This window comes from Pelodiscus sinensis, chromosome 12, assembly GCF_049634645.1.
Source record: "Pelodiscus sinensis isolate JC-2024 chromosome 12, ASM4963464v1, whole genome shotgun sequence".
Lineage (NCBI taxonomy): Eukaryota > Metazoa > Chordata > Testudines > Trionychidae > Pelodiscus > Pelodiscus sinensis.
Genome location: NC_134722.1, coordinates 43,812,329 through 43,832,860, shown reverse-complemented (window position 1 = coordinate 43,832,860; position 20,532 = coordinate 43,812,329). Strand labels below are relative to the sequence as shown.

General features: G+C 45.2%; 1 protein-coding gene across 4 annotated transcripts in view; it reads left to right on the top strand.

Moving 5' to 3' along the window:
• Window positions 1–20,532, top strand: part of NUP93 (nucleoporin 93) — a 176,322-nt gene that overhangs the window by 103,659 nt on the left and 52,131 nt on the right. For all 4 annotated transcript variants that reach the window (XM_025180496.2, XM_075940391.1, XM_006114732.4 and 1 more), the window contains one exon: window positions 1,034–1,162. In XM_025180496.2, the coding sequence (XP_025036281.1) occupies window positions 1,034–1,162 (129 nt within the window). The remainder of the gene's footprint in view (window positions 1–1,033; window positions 1,163–20,532) is intronic.

Here is a 20,532-nt window from a genome sequence, read left to right as displayed (position 1 = left end):
TCCTGATTGTCTTTTAGAAGTATAGTAATATAGTGAAACCTTTTTCTAAGCTGGACAACCCAAGAGCCTACCAAAACTGCTTGCCTAATATAGAGTAGTGGATGGAACAAATTTGGCCTGGCACCATGGGTTTACTCCAACATCAAGAACAGAGAAAGATGTGGGGCAGGGAAGGTTCTATGAAGGAGTAGTCCTAGGTGCAGATATCACTCACGTTACTCTTTATTGCTTCTGTGAGGGCAGAAATGGCCTGGCTTCTACTTGCACTCTGAGTGACACACATCTCTGCCTCCATTAGCACTGCCATTCCCCAGGCGAACCTAGCTAAGATTGTGTGGTGGCATGCATGCTTGTAAGGTGCACTAAGTGTTGGTGGCAGTGCACATCGAAACCTAAAAGTGGAGTAGATGTTGCAGACTATGATTCCCTGACTTCCGTTTAATTGGACAATCTGATCCAAAATTATACCTGAAGTTAGGATTATAAGAAACCTTTTCTGCTCTTGGTACATCAGTTCTGTGGACAAATACTCCAGACATTTTGGTAACAGAAGCTACAGTTGATACCAACTAATGGAAGTTGGGAGTTCAACTAATTCTCTGTGGTATGTCTGGTAGTGATGGAACAAACTTCAGATGGCTCTGCGTGTTGAATCAGAAATGTACATCTTTGAATGCAAACCTATTAACATTATTTATATGTCTAACCTAGAGGCTTCAACCAGGAGCTGAGCTCAATTGTTCAAGGCATTCATTTCACAGAATTAGACACGTATTAGGGTGCTTTCATTTTGCTAGTCCCTTGCTTATGTTTGAATGGCTAAAAATCTGAATAATCCCTTCTAAAGTATTTACTTCTGAACATTGGCTCCAGGGGGTGCTCTCACTATTTAATTAATGTTTTTCTTTTCTTTTGTTTCCTGTCTGTACTTTACTTATAGCAGAATTAGTTAGTGGTTATAACTTTTATTGTCCTTGAGACTATTTGGTGTGTCTGTGTGTTCCTTAGCTTTTATTTATTTCTCTGCAAATAGACTTTTGGTATGGCTGAAGAGTACCACCGAGAATCCATGCTGGTCGAATGGGAACAGGTGAAACAAAGGATCCTTCATACGCTACTTGCTTCAGGAGAAGATGCTCTGGACTTTACCCAGGAGAATGAGGTATTTCTGAAACTTGATATACATTGTGCATGGTGATGTACACTACACTCACAGCTAGAATTCCAATGTTGTTGAATTCAATGTGGATTATTGCACTGACATGATTTACTTAGTTGCATTTATTAAAAACTCTAGTGAATTCTAAAGTCACCAGGACTTATTTTAAAATTTATTTTTCTTTACTTAGGGATTTATGCAGCAGAACACCTATTGTTAGATCCACTTTTTAGGCAATAACTTACATAGGTTGGAATTAGACATGACCCCATCCATACTGTTGGGGAGAATTTTGCGAATAGTAATATCCACACAGTTCTAGTGAAGTTATTGGAGCTGCTCGGGTATAACTGAGGGTCGTGTTTAGATCAGGGGTGGGCAATAAGTGGCCCATGGACCAGATGTGGTTCACCAGGGTTAGTCCCTGGCAGGCTACCAGACGCTTTGTTTATCTGCAGGTACAGCTGCTTGTGGCTCTCGTTGGCCCCAGATTGCTGTTCCTGGACAATGGGAGCTGCAGGAAGCACTGCAAATAGGCACAATGCTTCTTCTTCGAGTGGTCCCCGAGGGTGCTCCATTCTAGGTGTCAGGCTCATCCCGGTGCCGCTGATCGGAGGCTTTTCGTAGCTGTAGTTGGCTGGACCGCACATGCGCAGCAGCCGCCGCACGCTGTTCGCACCGTTTCTCCCGTCGCGCGGTCCGGCCCCTCCGCCAGTTCCTCTCAACTGTCCTAGGTTGCCGACGGAGCTCCGTTATCTCTCCTCAGAGGCAGCTCCTTTCAACTGAAAAGTTCAAAATGTCATTAGTTTTTCTTCAGGTTATTGTTAGTTAGTTAGTTATTCGTTAGTTAAAACAAAAACAAAAGAAAAGTTAAAGTTAAACTTAGTTCGTGTTACTGTTATTGTTGCTAGTCTAGTTTATTATTACTATTTTAATCCGGTTGAATCAAAATGCCTGGTTCCCCAGAGTTTAAGAAATGTTCCCAGTGTAAGGACCCCATGCCAGCGTCCGATGGCAATGACACATGCATATGCTGTTTGGGGGAGTCCTATAAACCAAGCAAGTGTGCTCACTGTTCGATATTAACAGCCAGTGCACGTAGGGACAGAGACATGAGGCTCAAGCTCATCCTCTTTGATAAGGCTCTGCAGCCTTCTGAAGCAGCCCAAGGGGACTCCTCTGTGGAGCGCAAGCGGAGGGCGTCACCGTCAAGGGAGTCGACCGCGAAGAAAGGAAAGAAAGCCTCCCCGGTGTGATCCCTGGCCGCGGCCCCTCTATCTAAAATCAGTTAGGGTGACCAACTGGGCACCTCTGGAACAGGCCATCAGTCCACGAAAGAAAAATCTGAAAGGCATAAGCCTTTGGTGCGCTCCTCTTCGGTGCCCGTGCCTTCGAGCGCGCTACTAAGACTACGGGGAAGAAAGTGGCTTCTCCGATTCACAAGCGGCTGACTACGCAGGTGTCGGATCCAAGGATCTCTGCACCGATGGTGCAACGGCATGGGATGCATGATCCGGCACCACTTCAATCAACGGCACCGACAGCCCAGTCAGCACCGGGGCACCGAACGCCCATGGTGCCGGATACAGTGCTGAGTGAGAGGCACACTTCTTAAGAAACCAAGTGTGGCACCGACGGATCACCACAGTTCGGTTCCGCATAAGACACCAGCAGGAGAGTTAGTCTCCCCACCTTCATTGGTACGGCACTCGCCAATACTGGTTTTGGACAATGAAGATCAATCCTCAAAACATTCCTCTGTTGATGAGGCCCGCACCATGCCTTCAGCCATTCCTATAAAGGCTCAAAGGAAATCGGTTCCGAGAAGGGTGTCCCCATCTCCCTCACTGATGTTTTCCCCGGCACCATCTCCATCCCCTCCACGATACCACTCTCCGCGAGAGCCTCGTTATCAGTGCAGCCCATGTTCTCCACCCCGGCATTTGAGGCCTCACTATACTTATGTGTACAGGCACCCCCTGCTGCATTATGGGATGCCTAGTAGTAGATCTTGTTCACCAACTTGTTCGCCTTCAAGGTCTTACCGCAGTAGATTCAGCAGTGCCCATTCATCCAGGAGGCCGTCTCCCGACTACTCCTATCGCCATGGGGGGAGAGATTACTTTTCGCATGACTATACAAGATCTTGCTCTCCTTCCCATTCTTGCTGTTGCCGCGCATCTCTGGATAGACGCCAGTCCCCGGTGGGCTCTTGTGAAGGCTAGGATTATATCAGAGTTTAAAGAGAAGGCTAGATAATTTCATGGAGGTTAGGTCCATAAAAGGCTATTAGCCAGGGGATAGAAATGGTGTCCCTGGCCTCTGTTTGTCAGAGGCTGGAGAAGGATGGCATGAGATAAATCGCTTGATCATTGTCTTTGGTCCACCCTCTCTGAGGCACCTGATGCTGGTCACTGTCGGCAGATATGACCGTTCTTATGGGCTCGCTCCAACAGACAGCCCCATCGCCCTAGGTTCCGGTGGCTGCCCGTCCTCCTCTTCAGATGTCCGAACCAGAGGAGGGTCAGATTTCGGACGATGATGCCCCTCCGCACACTGTGTCTCAAGTTGACATTTCGTCATCCTGCCCGGACGAGGCTGTCTTTCAGGGGGACATTTCACTCCCAGATGATGATCAAGAGTTCCAGGATCTCTTTAAATGGGTAGCGCAGACACAGAATGTCCAGCTGGCAGACGTGTCGACCAAGCAATACAGGCTGCTGAAAAATTTACACCCGAGACAACAGTCGAGAGCAGCACTTCCGATTGATGAGGCCATTCTCAAACCAGCCTCGGAAATCTGGCACACCCCAGCTTCCACCCCACCTACATCAAAGTGGGCAGAAAAGAGACAGTTCGTCCCTTCCAAGGGTTTGGAGATTTTTTTAACCCACCCCCGGCCAAACTCTCTTGTAGTGGATGCAACCCTTAACTGTGCTAAGAATCCACAGGTGAAAAATGCAGCAGTAGAGAAAGAGGCCAAAAAATTAGACCTCTTCGGTCGAAAAGTTTTTTTTTGTCCACCCTCCTTCTTCGTATTGCCAATTACGCGGCACTTCTGTCCAACCATGGGTTCGATAACATCGCCAAGTTGGCAGTGCTTGCCCAGAACGCTTCCGAAGCGGACAAGGCCAGACTCCACACCATGGTACAGAAGGGGTACGCTTGCTCTAGAGCTAGTCTATGGATACTGCCGCAAGATCAATAGCTACCGCAATATCCATGCGCAGAGCATCATGGTTGGCTGCTGCGGGCGCCCCTAGGGATTTGCAGGCAAAAGTCAAAAACCTTCCTTTTGACAAATTGAAGCTTTTCGCGGACAAAACCGATGCGGTGTTACACACTGGAAAGGACTCGTGTACAACCCTACGTACGCTCGGCACGTACGTACCACCGTTCCATTGCCGAAGGTACTTCCCGTATCAGAGGCGATATGACTTTCAATTCCAAAGTCCTTTTGATCAGACTTGATCTAAACAAAGACCGCAGCGTAGGCGTCTGCAACCGTCTAGGGCAACCAATGTACCGCACACAAAACAGCAGGTTTGACTCACCTGTCGAGAGCGCAACCTCACCAGTCGTCGTTGCCATCACTGCCGATACGATACCCATCTTTCATCGCCTTCGGCCTTATTACAATCGTTGGGCCGAAGTAACCACTGACAAACGGGTATTGGAAATAATATCAGGCTTCACCACCCCCTTTGCGTCTGTACCCTCTACCCATCCACCAACCCCGTCCCTTTTCAGGGACCCCTCTCACGACACTCTTTTGCGACAGGAAGCTCTACACCAACTTACCATCGGAGCTATAGAAAGTGTCCCAAACGAGTTCAAAGGGAAAGGGTTTTATTCACGCTACTTCCTGATGCAAAAGAAGACAGGAGGATGGAGACTGATCCTCGATCTGTGTTGGCTCAACTGTTATCTGCAGAAAAGATGTTTCAAGATGGTGACTCTTGCCACAGTAATCCCATCTCTGAATCACAACAACTCAACTTGCATATTTTCACATTATGATTCATCCGGCACACAGACACTTCCTGCGCTTCGTGATAAACAATTAACATTTCCAATACAGGATCTTCCCCTTTGGCCTGGCGTCGGCTCCCAGAGTTTTCTCAAAGACTCTAGCGGTCATCGCTGCATATCTCTGTCGCCAACATGTTCTCATATTCCCTTATTTAGATGATTGTCTCATAAAGGAGCCAATGCATCAAGAGACCATACGAATGATCTCGTTGACCAGAAACACGTTCGATTCTCTGGGCCTCATAATAAACGAACAGAAGTCGACCATTGTCCCCACTCATAATATAAAGTTCATAGGGGCAGTCCTAGATTCTATCACGTCAAGAGCATACTTACCTCTAGACAGGTTTCACTCGATACAAGAACTAGTGAAGGTCCTCGAGACCGCTCTGACTGTATCCTTCCATACCTGCCTTTGTCTTCTGGACCACATGGCATCCACCACCTTTGTCATCCCTCATGCCAGACTTCACTTCAGGGATCTTCAACACTGGTTAGCAAAGGTATACATACTGCAAAAACACAGCATTCACAAGACGGTCACTGTGCAGCCACATGTCCACGATTCCCTGTCTTGGTGGAAGCATACAGGAAACCTCCTCTCAGGAGTCCCATTCCGTCATCCTCAGCTCTCTGCGCTCATAAGAGATGCCTCTCTCATAGGCTGGGGCGCACATATGGACAACGACCGCATTTAGGGCAGGTGGTCCTCCGCAGAGAAAACTTATCACATCAATCTCTTGGAGTTACGTGCCATTTTTCTGGCATGCAAGCATTTTCTTCCACGCATACGACACACCACAGTCAGGATATTCACAGACAATGTGGCAGCGATGTACTACATGAACAGACAGGGAGGTGCCAGATCCCGTTCCCTCTGCGCCGAAGCAGTGCGGTTCTGGAATTGGTGCATAAGGAATGACGTAACCATCACAGCATCTTACTTACCTGGCATCAGCAATGTCGTTGCAGATTCGTTGAACAGACGATTCCCTGTGGATCATGAGTGGGAGATAAGATCAGACGAGCTACATTACATCTTTCGCAGGTGGGGAACACTGACGGTAGACCTCTTTGCCACGATGTACAATGCCAAATGTCCCCAGTTCTGTTCCAGAGCGGGAATGGGAAGGAGTTCTCTGGGCGACGCCTTTCTGACCACTTGGCACAGATCGCTCCTTTACGCATTTCCCCCGACAGTCCTAGTCACAAGGACTCTCGAGAAAATAATGTTTGAGGAGGCGACAGTCATCCTGATAGCCCCGGCATGGCTGAGGCAGCCGTGGTACTCACTCTTGCACAGGCTGTCAGTATACCCACCATGGACACTCCCTCTTCACCCAGACCTGTTATCACAGGAGGAAGGGGCTCTCCTGCATCCCAGACTCGATTCACTCCACCTCACAGCATGGCTGATAGCTGGCTCAAAAATGACGAGTACCTTTGTTCACAACGAGTCAAGACAATTTTGATGAGCAGCAGGAAAGCTTCTACTCGAAAAACTTACCTGGCGAAGTGGCACAGATTTGCTCAATGGTCTCGTACTCAAAACGCGCAACCCCTTGTCTCTCCTTTGCATCAGGTCCTGGATTACGTCCTCCAACTTCACGACTCTGGCCTCTCCATGTCAGTCCTGAAGGTTCACTTAGCAGCTATCAGTGCTTTCCATGATTTTTGAAGGGATTGTCAAACATGCACTCACCTCAGAGACTGCCTCCACCAGTCTGGAGCCTGGATTTGGTCCTGCACACAATCATTCACCCTCCTTTTGAGCCCTTGGCTTTGATATCACTGTGCATGTTAACAATTAAAGTCGTATTCCTATTAGCGATTACCTCAGCACGCAGAGTCAGCGAGCTGGGGGCATTAATGGCAAGTCCTCCCTACACATCTTTTTCAAAGGACACAGTGACATTGCGCCTACATCCGGCATTTATCCCCAAAATTAATATGTCTTTTCATGTCAACGAGCCTATAGTTTTAATCTCCTTTTATCCTAAGCCACACGCTTCTCCCTCAGAGACCTTGTTACACATGCTCGATGTGCGACGAGCTCTCTCTTTTTACATAGAGAGAACCCGCTCATGGAGACGTACGGACAGGGTGCTCATGTCGCTAGTGCAGCATTCCAAAGGCAACCCTCTTTCGAGTCAACGTATAGCTAGACTTATCACTGCTTGCATCACGACATGTCATTCACTCAGGGGAAGGCCAATTGCTTCTCAGCCTATTGCTCATTCCCCTAGAGTGGTTGCCACCTCCACCAGTTTTGCCCGAGACGTCCCTCTCAGCGACATTTGCTGGGCAGCTACCTGGTCCTCTAGCACCTCTTTTGTGCACCATTATGCTATAGTGCGGCGTTGGGCCTCAAACGCGGCATCTGTTCTAGCATCTGCAGAAAATCATTGATCTGGTGCGCATCTTGACTACTGCTTTGAAGTCACCTAGAGTGGAGCACTCACGGGGACCACTCGAAGAAGAAGGGGAAGTTACTCACCTTGTGTAGTAACGATCGTTCTTCAAGATGTGTCCCTGTGGGTGCTCCACGTCCCGCCCTCCTCCCCGCTCCGGGTCTGTTGTTCCTGTCTTGTTACAAATTCCGGACGGTGAGAGGAACTGGCAGAGGGGCTGGACCGTGCAACGGGAGAAACGGTGTGAACGGCGCACGGTGGCTGCTGCGCATGCACGGTCCAGCCAACTACAGCTCCGAAAACCCTCCCATCAGCGGCGCCGGGACGAGCCCGACACCTAAAGTGGCGCACCCACGGGGACACATCTCAAAGAACGATCGTTACTACACAAGGTGAGTAATTTCCCCTTCCCATAGCTCCCATTGGCTGGGTACGGTGATGCACGGCTAACAAGCGTTGCAAGCGGCTTTATCTGTCAACTTCCAGGTAAAAAAAATCTGGTGACCTGCCAGGGGCTAACCATGGTAAACTGCAACTGGCCTGCAGGCTGCTTAATGCCCACCCCGATTTAGATCTTACTGTTACCCTGTATTTCCTCAATATCATCTTCTGCTAGCCTAAATAAATGGTATTCTTTTCTCCTACGGGAGCAACTACATTCACTTGTGTGATCTGGCATGGGCTGACTCGAAGAAACCAAATTAATGGAAAAGTGTGGGGGAGTGATTTGGGGCAGTAGGGTTTATCTTCCAGGTTTCTCTTAGCTGAGATGAGTTTAATTGCAAGCTGCCTCTAGTTCACATGCTTCTAACAACAAATGTCACAGCTTGGGCTTCAATTGAAGCTGACATTTTCAGTGGAGGTTGGTGTTTTATGCTTCTCAGACCTTTCCTGTGTGTTTGTTCAGTGCTAATTAATTAAAATGGATAAAAGAATAACAAAATCATTTCAGCAAAGTATAGCCCCTGTGTTTATATGCTGGATATATACTTATGTGCAAATAAAAAAACCTCGTTACCCAGTTGATTCTTTTTTCCCCTCAAAAACTCTACATTGTGAGTAAAACAGCACACAACCGAGCACAAGCCTGTGGTAACACTACTTCTTTTGTGCTGGGAGCGCCAAGCCACGCTACATCCCTGGAGTAGGCAGTTACATCTCAGCCCACCAACCACTGCTCAATGTAGAATTAGAACCTTGAAGAATCATAGAATCATAGAATCATAGGACTGGAAGGGACCTCGAGAGGTCATCGAGTCCAGCCCCCTGCCCTCAAGGCAGGATCAAGCTCCGTCTACACCATCCCTGACAGATGTCTATCTAACCTGTTCTTAAATATCTCCAGAGAGGGAGATTCCACCACCTCCCTTGGCAATTTATTCCAATATTTGACCACCCTGACAGTTAGGAATTTTTTCCTAATGTCCAATCTAAACCTCCCCTGCTGCACTTTAAGCCCATTACTCCTTGTCCTGTCCTCAGAAACCAAGAGGAACAAATTTTCTCCTTCCTCCTTGTGACACCCTTTTAGATATTTGAAAGCCGCTATCATGTCCCCCCTTAATCTTCTTTTTTCCAAACTAAACAAGCCCAGTTCATGAAGCCTGGCTTCATAGGTCATGTTCTCTAAACCTTTAATCATTCTTGTCGCTCTTCTCTGTACCCTTTCCAATTTCTCCACATCTTTCTTGAAATGTGGCGCCCAGAACTGGACACAGTACTCCAGCTGAGGCCTAACTAGTGCAGAGTAGAGCGGCAGAATGACTTCACGAGTTTTGCTTACAACACACCTGTTAATACAACCTAGAATCATATTTGCTTTTTTTGCAACAGCATCACACTGTTGACTCATATTCAACTTGTGGTCCACTATGACCCCTAGATCCCTTTCTGCCATGCTCCTTCCTAGACAGTCGCTTCCCATCTTGTATGTATGGAACTGATTGTTCCTTCCTAAGTGGAGCACTTTGCATTTCTCTCTATTAAACCTCATCCTGTTTACCTCCGACCATTTCTCTAACTTGCTAAGGTCATTCTGAATTATGTCCCTATCCTCCAAAGAAGTCGCAACCCCACCCAGTTTGGTATCATCTGCAAACTTAATAAGCGTACTCTCTATCCCAATATCTACATCATTGATGAAGATATTGAACAGTATGGGTCCCAAAACAGACCCTTGAGGAACTCCACTTGTTATCCCTTTCCAGCAGGATTTAGAACCGTTAACAACCACTCTCTGACTACGGTTATCCAGCCAATTATGCACCCACCTTATCGTGGCCCTATCTAAGTTATATTTGCCTAGTTTATCAATAAGAATATCATGCGAGACCGTATCAAATGCCTTACTAAAGTCTAGGTATATGACATCCACCGCTTCTCCCTTATCCACAAGGCTCGTTATCTTATCAAAGAAAGCTATCAGATTAGTTTGGCATGACTTGTTCTTCACAAACCCATGCTGGCTATTCCCTATCACTTTATTACCTTCCAAGTGTTTGCATATGATTTCCTTAATTACCTGCTCCATTATCTTCCCTGGGACAGACGTTAAACTGACCGGTCTATAGTTTCCTGGGTTGTTCTTATTCCCCTTTTTATAGATGGGCACAATATTTGCCCTTTTCCAGTCTTCTGGAATCTCCCCTGTCTGCCACGATTTTTCAAAGATCATAGCTAAAGGCTCAGATACCTCCTCTATCAGCTCCTTGAGTATCCTGGGATGCATTTCATCAGGACCTGGTGACTTGCTGACATCTAACTTTCCTAAGTGATTTTTAACTTGTTCTTTGTGTATCCTATCTTCTAAACTTACCCTCTCTCTGCTTGTATTCACTACGTTAGGCACACCTCCAGACTTCTCGGTGAAGACCGAAACAAAGAAGTCATTGAGCATCTCCGCCATTTCCAAGTTTCCTGTTACTGCTTCTCCCTCCTCACTAAGCAGTGGGCCTACCCTGTCCTTGGTCTTCCTCTTGCTTCTAATGTATTTATAAAAGAGAAGCACCATATTACTGTGCTTAAAAGTGTGAGAACAACCCAGGATTTTTTTTTAGCCTTGCTTTTTTTTTTCTCCTCTCTGTGATAAAGCTGCACTTGTAGGAGTAGTTTATGGCACTGCAAACCACAGGGTTTTTGTTTTAAATGCTGGTATTAATGGGCTATCATCTGTACGGGGATTTGGAAATAATTAAAAGTTGTTAATGAAACGTTCCTTTTTGATTGGTGATATCTTAAATATAGGTTAATCCCAGTTAATACATTTCTTTTTATAGAAACACCATCCCCTTGGAAGACATTTTACTGATTCTTTACTGTGACTTCCCACCAGGTTGTCCAGCTTTGCTGCACAAGCAACGGCAAATAATGCAGGCTGAACTCATTTTAAATAGGCAAGAACATTCCATTGTCTTGTGACATGGGAGTCTGTAGACTCAGAAGCTATTCTGGCATCTTCTAGTATCTTTGTGTGTGAGAGAGATTTTTGGAGTTTCCTTTTGCTCTTTGAAGCATCAGCTATAGTAGGGGTAGGCAAGAGAGCCTCCGCGGGCCGAATGCCAGTTGATCCTGCCAGGGGCTTTCCTGATGCTTCCCTGCCCCATGGCCACTCGAGACTTGGGAACACGGTGCGCATGTAGTCTCCTCCCCCGCCAGGGTCACGCAGCACCTAGAGTGAGCCGCCAGGTGTTCTGAACAGCTGGCAGTTCAGTCTAAGTTCTGTGTGCCCCTTGCGGGGGGGAGAGACTTTGCGTGCTCCCGCACTCCTCGGCCCTGATTATAGACTCTTAAGCTATAGGCTGCTGTCAAAATCTGGATACTGTAATTAGTAGCCCAACGGACTGCTCTGATATGGCAGATCTTGTTGTCTTACTACTTTGATATAAAAATAGACACTAACCCCATCCAAGGCACTGGAGTGACAAAATGGTGAAAAGAGATTTCCCCCAGTGAATTTTGTGAATGAATATTATAAAATGATAGTGCAGATCCAGTTTTCACACTTCACTCTCCCATTCAAAATTCTTGTGGTATCAGTGTGTCATTTCAAGAGCATTTAAAATCCTTGATATATTCCAGTCCTTGCCTTGAGAAGTCAAAGGTCTGAGAGATTTGAAGTGCATCTACTGTGTTAAAAGCTGGTTATCTAATGTCCCCACAGCAGGTTGTTCATCTAAAGCCTTGTTCCAGTCAAATACATTTTTGTGTGTGACACAAACAGACACAGTGGGTAGAATATAGCAGAGGTTTAATTGATATCCTTTGGAGGTGCTGAAAAGGCACAACTCATAACACAGCAAGAGGCAGGCCAGCCAGTGAGCCACTTCTCAGGCTTTGGGTATATAGAAATACCAATACTCATGGAAATAAGACCAGTTAACAGTAAAAGCTTCCAGTTCACACAAGGGCTTGCTTCTGAATCTACCCTCCTCAACCCCAAACTATTTCTCCCAGAGAACATGTGCATAGGAAGTGGGGAGCTGTTCTCATTTTTTGAGTTACCCACCTAAATCTGGCTGCATGTTCCAGCACTGCTCATGTAATCAGGCCAGTTCACGTTAGCTCTTACGTTTTTCTTTTGCCCTGTCATCCTGAGTTGCTGCTTTTGCTCTGTCTGATCTTCCCCTCCTGTTGTAAAGCGTTGCTGTCAAGATGTGAGTATTTTGGCGGGTGTTCTTCCATCCCAGGCTCCTGCACAGTAATACACTGTGTCCACTGGCCAAGCCATTTGGAGCTCTGACAAAATGTCTTCCCAGGTTTCTGCTTACAAATGTTCATATGCATATGAGGTTGATGAATAATGTATGCTTATAGGGATGAGGTTTGGTGCACAAGTGAAACTAAATGCTTGGCTGAGTACAAATGAAGGAAGAATCCTTTGAAAAGGCAGCAATATTGAGTAAAATTAATTTTAAAACAGAAGTGTGATGACAGTGCCATCTAATTGCGGTTTTTGCAATTGGATACTTGTGAAAATAAATATTGCAGCCCCAGAAAAATCTTTTTACAGTCATAAATTCTTGGCAGGAAGAAACAAACGTGATTTGTGAAAGCAGAACAAAACATTTAAATCATTGGAAGTTACATAAACATAAGTGTGTGTCTGTGACAACATAGGTTTGTCTAATTCAGTCATCATGCTTTCTCACAGAATCCTAGAATACTAGAACTGTAAAAAACCTCAAGAAGTGAGCAGGTTGAGCCCCCTGCACTCATGGCAGGACCAGACACCATTTAGATCATCCCTGACAGGTGTTTGTCTAACCTACTCTTAAAAATCTCCAGTAATGGAGATTCCACAGCCTCCTTAGACAATTTATTCCAGTGTTTAACCACCCTGACAGGCAGGAAGTTTTTCCTAATGTCCAACCTAAACCTCCCTTGCTGCAATTTAAGCTCATTGCTTCTTGTCTTATCCTCAGATATGGAGGAGAATAATTTTTCTCCTTCCTCCTTGTAACAGCCTTTTAGATACTTGAAAGTTGTTCCCATGTTCCTGTATATCTTCTCTTTTCTAGACTAAACAAACCCAGTTCTTTCAGGCCTGGTCCACACTAAAGCGTAAAAGTGATGAGGAGTCCTGTGGCACCTCTGATACTAAAGGGTAAAGTTGATTTAAGATATGCAACTCCTACCTGGAGTCGTAGCTGGAATCGAAGTATTTTAAATTGTGTTTTGGTGCCATCCACGCAGCAAGAGGTTGATGGAAGCGCACACCTCCCATCGACTTTCCTTACTCCTCCTGAGGAGCAAGACTACCGGCGTGGATGGGAGCGCCCTCTCAGTTAAAATTAGTGTGTCTTCACTAGACCCGCTAATTCAGACCCCAGAAGATTGACTGTGGCAGTGTCAGTCTTCTCCATTGCGTAGACAAGCCCTTAGTCTTCCCTAATTGGTCATGTTTTCTAGACCTTTAATCATTTTTGTTGCTCTCTGGACTTTCTCAAGTTTGTCCACATCTTTTCTGAAATGTGACTCCCAGATCTGGACCCAGTACTCCAGTTGAGGCCTAATTAGGGATGTAACCCAGTAAGCCTTAAGTTTAGGGTAGGTGAGTCAACTACTCTCATTCCACCCCCCTGCTGCAAAGCGCAGAGGGGAAGGGGCAGAGGCCAAGGCTGGCCGTGGGCAGCATCTCTGCATTTAAAATGTAGTAGAAGCTTGACAGGCAGGCAGCCTAGCTCGCACCAGGTCCAAGACCAAACCTTGCTGCAGCTTTGCAATTTAAAGTGCAGTAGGAACCAGGGTGCCCGGCCTCTTTTGGCTTTTAAATTGCAGAGCCACGGTGTAGTTTGGTCCCAGACCCGGCGCAAGCAGGCAGTGAGCCAGACTGCCTTTCCCTGCTGACTCATCAAGTAGTGGATAAAAATTCTATTGACTATTCAGTTAGTAAATTAACCTCATTTTAGCATCCCTAGGCCTAATCAGTGCAGAGTAGAGCAGAATAGGGATGTAAAATCCCATTTAATTAGTTAACCAGTTAAATGGGCGGGGGCGGGGGCTGCTTCAGCTGGGTTGGGGCGCTCCCCACATGTGGCAGGCCCTGCTGGACTGGAGAAGTATCCTGCCTATGACAGGTAGGACACTGTTCCAGCCTGTGCCAGTTAACTATAACAGGTGAGAATCACCCAAGGTGCTTAACGGTGATGCTTACCAGTTAACCATTCACATCCCTAGCGCAGAGGAGTTACTTCTCGTATCTTGCTTATCCCAGAATTATATTGCTTTTTTCTTTTTCCAACAGTATCACATGATTGACTCATATTTAGCTTGTGATCCACTTAGATCCCTTTCTGCAGTGCTCCTTCCTAGACAATCATTTTCCTTTTTGGATGTGTGAAACTGATTGTGCCTTTCTAAGTGAAGTACTTTGCATTTGTTCTTATTGAATTTCATACTGTGTACCTGAAATCATTTCTCCAAGTTGTCCAAGCCATTTTGCACTACCGCCCTATCTTCCAAAGCACGTGCAACGCTTCCTAGCTTGATGTCATCTGCAAACTTTATAAGCATATTCTCTATGCCATTATCTAAATCATTGACGAAGATAAGGAACAAAACCAGGCACAAAACTGATCCCTGCAGAACTCTACTTGTTATGCCCTTCCAGCGTGACTGTAAACCAGGCCCTCTCAAAGAATGACAGACGCTCGGGCCACTTTGAATTTAGAGGCCCTAGCACAGCCCAAGGCCCCCAATATATGTAACTTCTCATCCACAGGATCATACTAAAACCAAAAGAATATATGAAAATGAACACTTGAGACATCTGTTTATTAACAATTAAGTCATTATACTAATAGCATATATATTAAAAATGTAACTTTAATTGTGAGTTTCCACTGCAAGCAAAACTCTTCATTTTAAGAATGCACACAACAAAGCCAAAAAAGCAAACTCATTTGTAATTTTAAGAAAAATCTAATATACGTGCAACATCACATGGGGGCAGGTTTAAAACAAACAAAAGGAAGTTCTTCACACAGCGCTCAGTCAGCCTGTGGAATTCCTTGCCTGAGGAGGCTGTGAAGGCTAGGACTTTAACAGGGTTTAAAAAAGAGAACTAGATAAATTCATGGAGGTTAAGTCCATTAATGGCTATTAGCCAGGATGGGTAAGGAATGGAGACCCTGGCTTCTGTTTGTCAGAGGGTGGAGATGGATGGCAGGAGAGAGATCGCTTGATCATTTCCTGTTCAGTTCACTGCCTCTGGGGCATCTGGCATTGGCCACTGTGTACAGACAGGATACTGGGCTGGATGGACCTTTGGTCTGACCCAGCATGGCCAATATGTTCTTACGATATTAGGAGATACAGTCGACAGGCTGAGATCAAATATTTCCTGAAGCAATTCTTTTGGCTTGCAGCCAGATTTAAAGTTGGTGGAATGTAATACCTTTCAGGAACACCGTCTCATCACAGAGATCTCTTGAAATTTCATTGTACCTTTATGGAAACTGTTTAGCCACTGAATATAGATCTTCATTGCTTAAAAGCTTCAGAGGGGTAGCCAAGTTAGTCTGTAACAGGAAAAACTTAAAAAATAACAAATAGTCTAGGAGCACTTAAAGACTAACAAAACATATAGATGGTATCATGAGCTTTCGTGGGCACAGCCCACTTCTTCAAAACTCTGGGCATTTAAAGAAGTGGGCTGTGCCCACAAAAGCTCATGATGCCATCTATTTGTTTTGTTAGTCTATGAAGTGCTACCAGACCATTTGTTGTTCTTTTAGTTTATCCTATACAGACTAACCCGGCTACCCCCTGAAGCTGTTAAAAATGAAACCGGGTACACTGTACAGAGCCTGCTTTTCCATGGTCCAACAGAGCCAGTCTCTTGTGTAGATCTCTCCGTTTAAAATAGTTTTTGTCAGCAGATGAGTTGGAAAAGCATGATTTTCAGCATCTTTTGGTGTATTACTTGGAATCTGCAAACAACTAACTTTGAGAAACAACTGCATTTGAACAACATTGTTCTTATCAAGAAGTCCAATATCAATTTCGAATGCTATTGTTGTTACACTGTGTCCTGTGCTAGTCATAAGTTCTTGCTCTTGCTGGGCAGCATCTCCAACATTCTCATTTTCTGCCTGTACACTCTCTAAATCAAGCATAGATTTTGCATCTATCGCTACTGTTGGCATTTCTGTGTCTTGATTAATGATCTAATTTTGAGGCAGTGCCATTGAAATGTCATTTGTGGGTACAAAGTTGTCATAATCAGAACTCGAAGTGTCACTGTCAGTATGGTCACGCTTCTAATGGCTGAAGCGTCTTTTCTACAAGAAATTATGTTATTGGCTTTAAACTCTTAACTGCTGCTTCACTCTGTTGCTTTCACCATCTCTTACTTGCACCACTTTCAAATCTTTGCCTCATTTTTCTATAGGGGTTCTTTTAAAACACTGTAACACACAATGCTTTTTATTCTGTCAAAGGAAATTATCAGGTTAGTTTGACCTGATTTGTTCTTGACAAATGCATGCTGACTGTAACTTACCACCTTGTTATCTTCCACATATTTGCAGATGGATTCCTTAATCATTTGCTCTATTATCTTTCCTGGCACAGAAGTTAAGCTGACTAGTTTGTAGTTTCCTGGGTTGTCCATTTCCCTTTTTATAGATGGGCACTGTATTTGCCCTTTTCTAGTCTGGAATCTCTCCCCATCTTCCATGACTTTTCAAAGATGATGGCTTATGGCTTAGATATCTCCTCAATCAGCTTCTTGAGTAGTCTAGGATACATTTAATCAGACCCTGGAGACTTGAAGACATCTAACTTTTCTAAGTAATTTTTAACTTGTTCTTTTCTTATTTCAACTTCTGAACCTACTTCATTTTCTCCAGCATTCACTATGCTAGATAGGCAATCACCAACAACCTTCTTGGTCAAAACCGAAACGAAGTCATTAAGCACCTCTGCCATTTCTACATTTTCTATTATTGTTATTCCCTTTCCATTGAGCAGTGGGCCTACCCTGCCCTCGGTCTTCCTTTTGCTCCTAATATGTTTGTACAATGTTTTCTTGTTACCCTTTATGTCTCTAGCTAGACCGAGCTCGCTTTGTGCCTTTGCCTTTCTAATGTTGCTCCTACATACTTGTGTTATTTGTTTGTATTCATCCTTTTTTATTTGACCTAATTTCCACTTCTTGTAGGACTCCTTTTTGATTTTTAGGTTATTCAAGGTCTCCTGTGTCATACCTCGGTGTCTTCGTACCTCGGTACCTTAGGTGGTCTGAACTGTCAGTGTCAGCGTCGTCTGGTCAGGGTCGTCCTGGCGCGCTCCTGACAGGACCTCTATTCCATTGGTGGTGATAAACTTTCGGCTGCGTGTGTAACAATCGGTACTCCCTTTATCTAGAGTGTTAGACCCCGTGCACTTGGGTCAACATAGGAGATCTCTGAGAGGCCCCGGAAACGACAGATGCAGGCAAGGTTTGAAATCAGTCAAGCAGGTTTATTGTCAAATGCGAAGCTGTACCAGTTGGTAACAGAGATCAGTACAATGTGACACCACTGGGCACTATGGCCTGCGTTGACAAGGTATCAACACCAGGCAGGCCTATTCCCATATATCAGATATTAACAGCAGTTAGTCAAAGTTAAGCTACTGTGCATTCTGTAAGTTTAGGCAATGACACCTGCCGTTCAGATGCCTAGTGCACCGCCCCCCCCCCCCCCCCCGCCGCCCCCCGGTTGGCCGGAGAGCACCCTCTGCGGTGTCCTTTTAAAGACAGGTACAAACAACTTACATCATTTCTTTACGTACCAGGTTACCACCCTCTGTTGCCTACTAACCACCCCTCACCTTATGGAAGGGGGGGCTCACTTACTATCCTTCATGCCATCAATCTCGACCCGGTCCTGAACCTAGGTCGGTCTCTGCATTAGTTTTTAGGGAGTCTTTGTACCAAGACATTTCTTATTAAGATGTTCCGTTGCTCCCTTTTGGCTTAAAGTCTGTTCTCGGTGCTTCCCTGTGTCCTAACTTACACAATTACACAGTTATCAATAGGGCCTCTTTCTTGGCTCCTGTTACTGAACCAAAGTCTTGGTCACTAGATTGCAGGCCTGTTGCTGTTTTCATGTTACAGGCCTCTGTTCAGGCCTGCTGACTCCATGTTACTGACCCTCAACTTACTACATCCTGGTTAAACCAGTGCCATCTTTTGCCATACTTCCTGTCTTTTCTATGCAGTGAAATAGTTTGCCCTGGCACACTTAATAATGTTTCTTTGAAAAACTGACAACTATCTTCAATTTTTTCTCCTGTTAGTCTTCCTCAGCATGGGACTTTCCCTACCCACTCCATGAGTTTGCTGTAAGTCTGCCTTCTTGAAATCCATTGTCTTTAGTTTACTGTTCTCACTCCTACCATTCCTTGAAATCATGGACTGTATCATTTCATGATCACTTTCACCCAAGCTGCCTTCCACTTTCAAATTCTCAACCAGTTCCTCTCTATTTGTTAAAATCAAATCTTCAACAGCTTTCCCAAATAGCCTTCTCCACCTTCCGAAATAAAAAAATGGTCTCCAGTACATTCCAAGAAGTTGTTGGATAATCTGTGCCCTGCTGTGTCACTTTCCCACCAGATGTTTGGATAGTTGAAGTCCCTCATCATCATCAAGTGCTGTGCTTTGGATGATTTTGTTAGATGTTTAAAAAAAAAAAAAAGCCTCATCCATCTCTTCTGCCTGGTTAGAGGTGGTCTGTAGCAGACCCCCTACTAACATGCCATCCTCTTTTAATCTTTCTATCCTTACCCAGAGATTCTCAAGACTGTCTCCTATGTCCATCTCAATCTCAGTCCAAGTGTTCAGGCTGTACCCTTCTATACCAGTATTCCAGTCCTACATATTATCCCACCAAAAATGTTGTCATTGGCTACGTCTACACTGGCCCCTTTTTCGGAAGGGGCATGCTAATTTTGAAAGTGGGAATAGGGAAATCCGCGGGGGATTTAAATATCCCCCACGGATTTAAATAAACATGTCCGCCGCTTTTTTTCCGGCTTGGGAAAAAGCCGGGAAAAAAGCGTCTAAACTGGCCCGATCCTCCGGAATAAAGCCCTATTCCGGAGGATCTCTTATTCCTACTTTGAAGTAGGAATAAGAGATCCTCCGGAATAGGGCTTTATTCCGGAGGATCGGGCCAGTCTAGATGCTTTTTTCCCGGCTTTTCCCCAAGCCGGAAAAAAAAGCGGCGGACATGTTTATTTAAATCCGCGGGGGATATTTAAATCCCCCGCGGATTTCCCTATTCCCACTTTCAAAATTAGCATGCCCCTTCCGAAAAAGGGGCCAGTGTAGACGTAGCCATTGTGTTTATTTACTAGCATTTCAAGTTCTTCCTACTTATTCCCCATAATTCCCACATTAGTATACAGACAACGAAGATACTGATTTGATTTTTGCTTCCCCTCCCCCCAGTTCTGTCTTCTCTCCTTGATCCCTGCTGTTACAGCCCATGCTCCCCCCTCCCAATTTCTGACCCATCTCCCAGGTCTCCGTGTGCATGACTTATCTGTGGACTTTGGTCATCTGCACACATCAAACCTAGTTTAAAGCCTTCCTCACTAGATTAGCCAGTTTATGTCCAAATACTCTTTGCCAGCACTTCAATCTCCCTGGACACACAATAGCAGATTTAAAGGTAGCCATCCTGCAACAAAAAAGCTTCAAGAACAGACTTCACAGAGAAACTGCTGAGCTACAGTTCATCTGCAAATTTGACACCATCAGGTTAGGATTAAACAAAGACTGTGAATGGCTAGTCAACTACAAAAGCAGTTTCTCCCCTCTTGGTGTTCACATCTCCACAACAGCTGCTAGAAGAGGGCCTCATCCTTCCTGACTGAATTGACCTCATTATCTCTAGCCTTATTCTCGATCGGTACTAATTTCTTATGCCTGTATATTTATACCTGCCTCTGGAATTTCCACTACATGCATCTGACGAAGTGGGACTTTGCCTACGAACACTTATGCTCCAATACATCCGTTAGTCTATAAGGTGCCACAGGACTCCTTATCGCTTTTGCAGATCCAGACTAACACAGCTATCCTTCTGATACTTGATAGCTTTTTTCATGTTAACTCATTGTGACTTAGTATCAGCTGCTTAAAATGAGCTTAAAAGTGTTTTTTCCAATTTCCAATTTAATTGCAAGAGGCCGTGCTGCTGTTCTTCAAGTGCTTGTTCATGTCAATACCAAATAAGTGTGTGTGCGCCATCTGCATAGTTGTCAGAAGATTTTTTTTCCCTTCACAGTACCCATTGGGTTGGTTGTGGAGCCCCCTGAAGTTACACTTTCATGGCGGTGCGGATAGGTTCCTGCCAACCTGCTGCCTCCCCAGTTTTTTCTTGACACCAGTGACGGTTATTGGAGCAGTTCTTCTCTTGCTATGGCAAGCAAACCCCT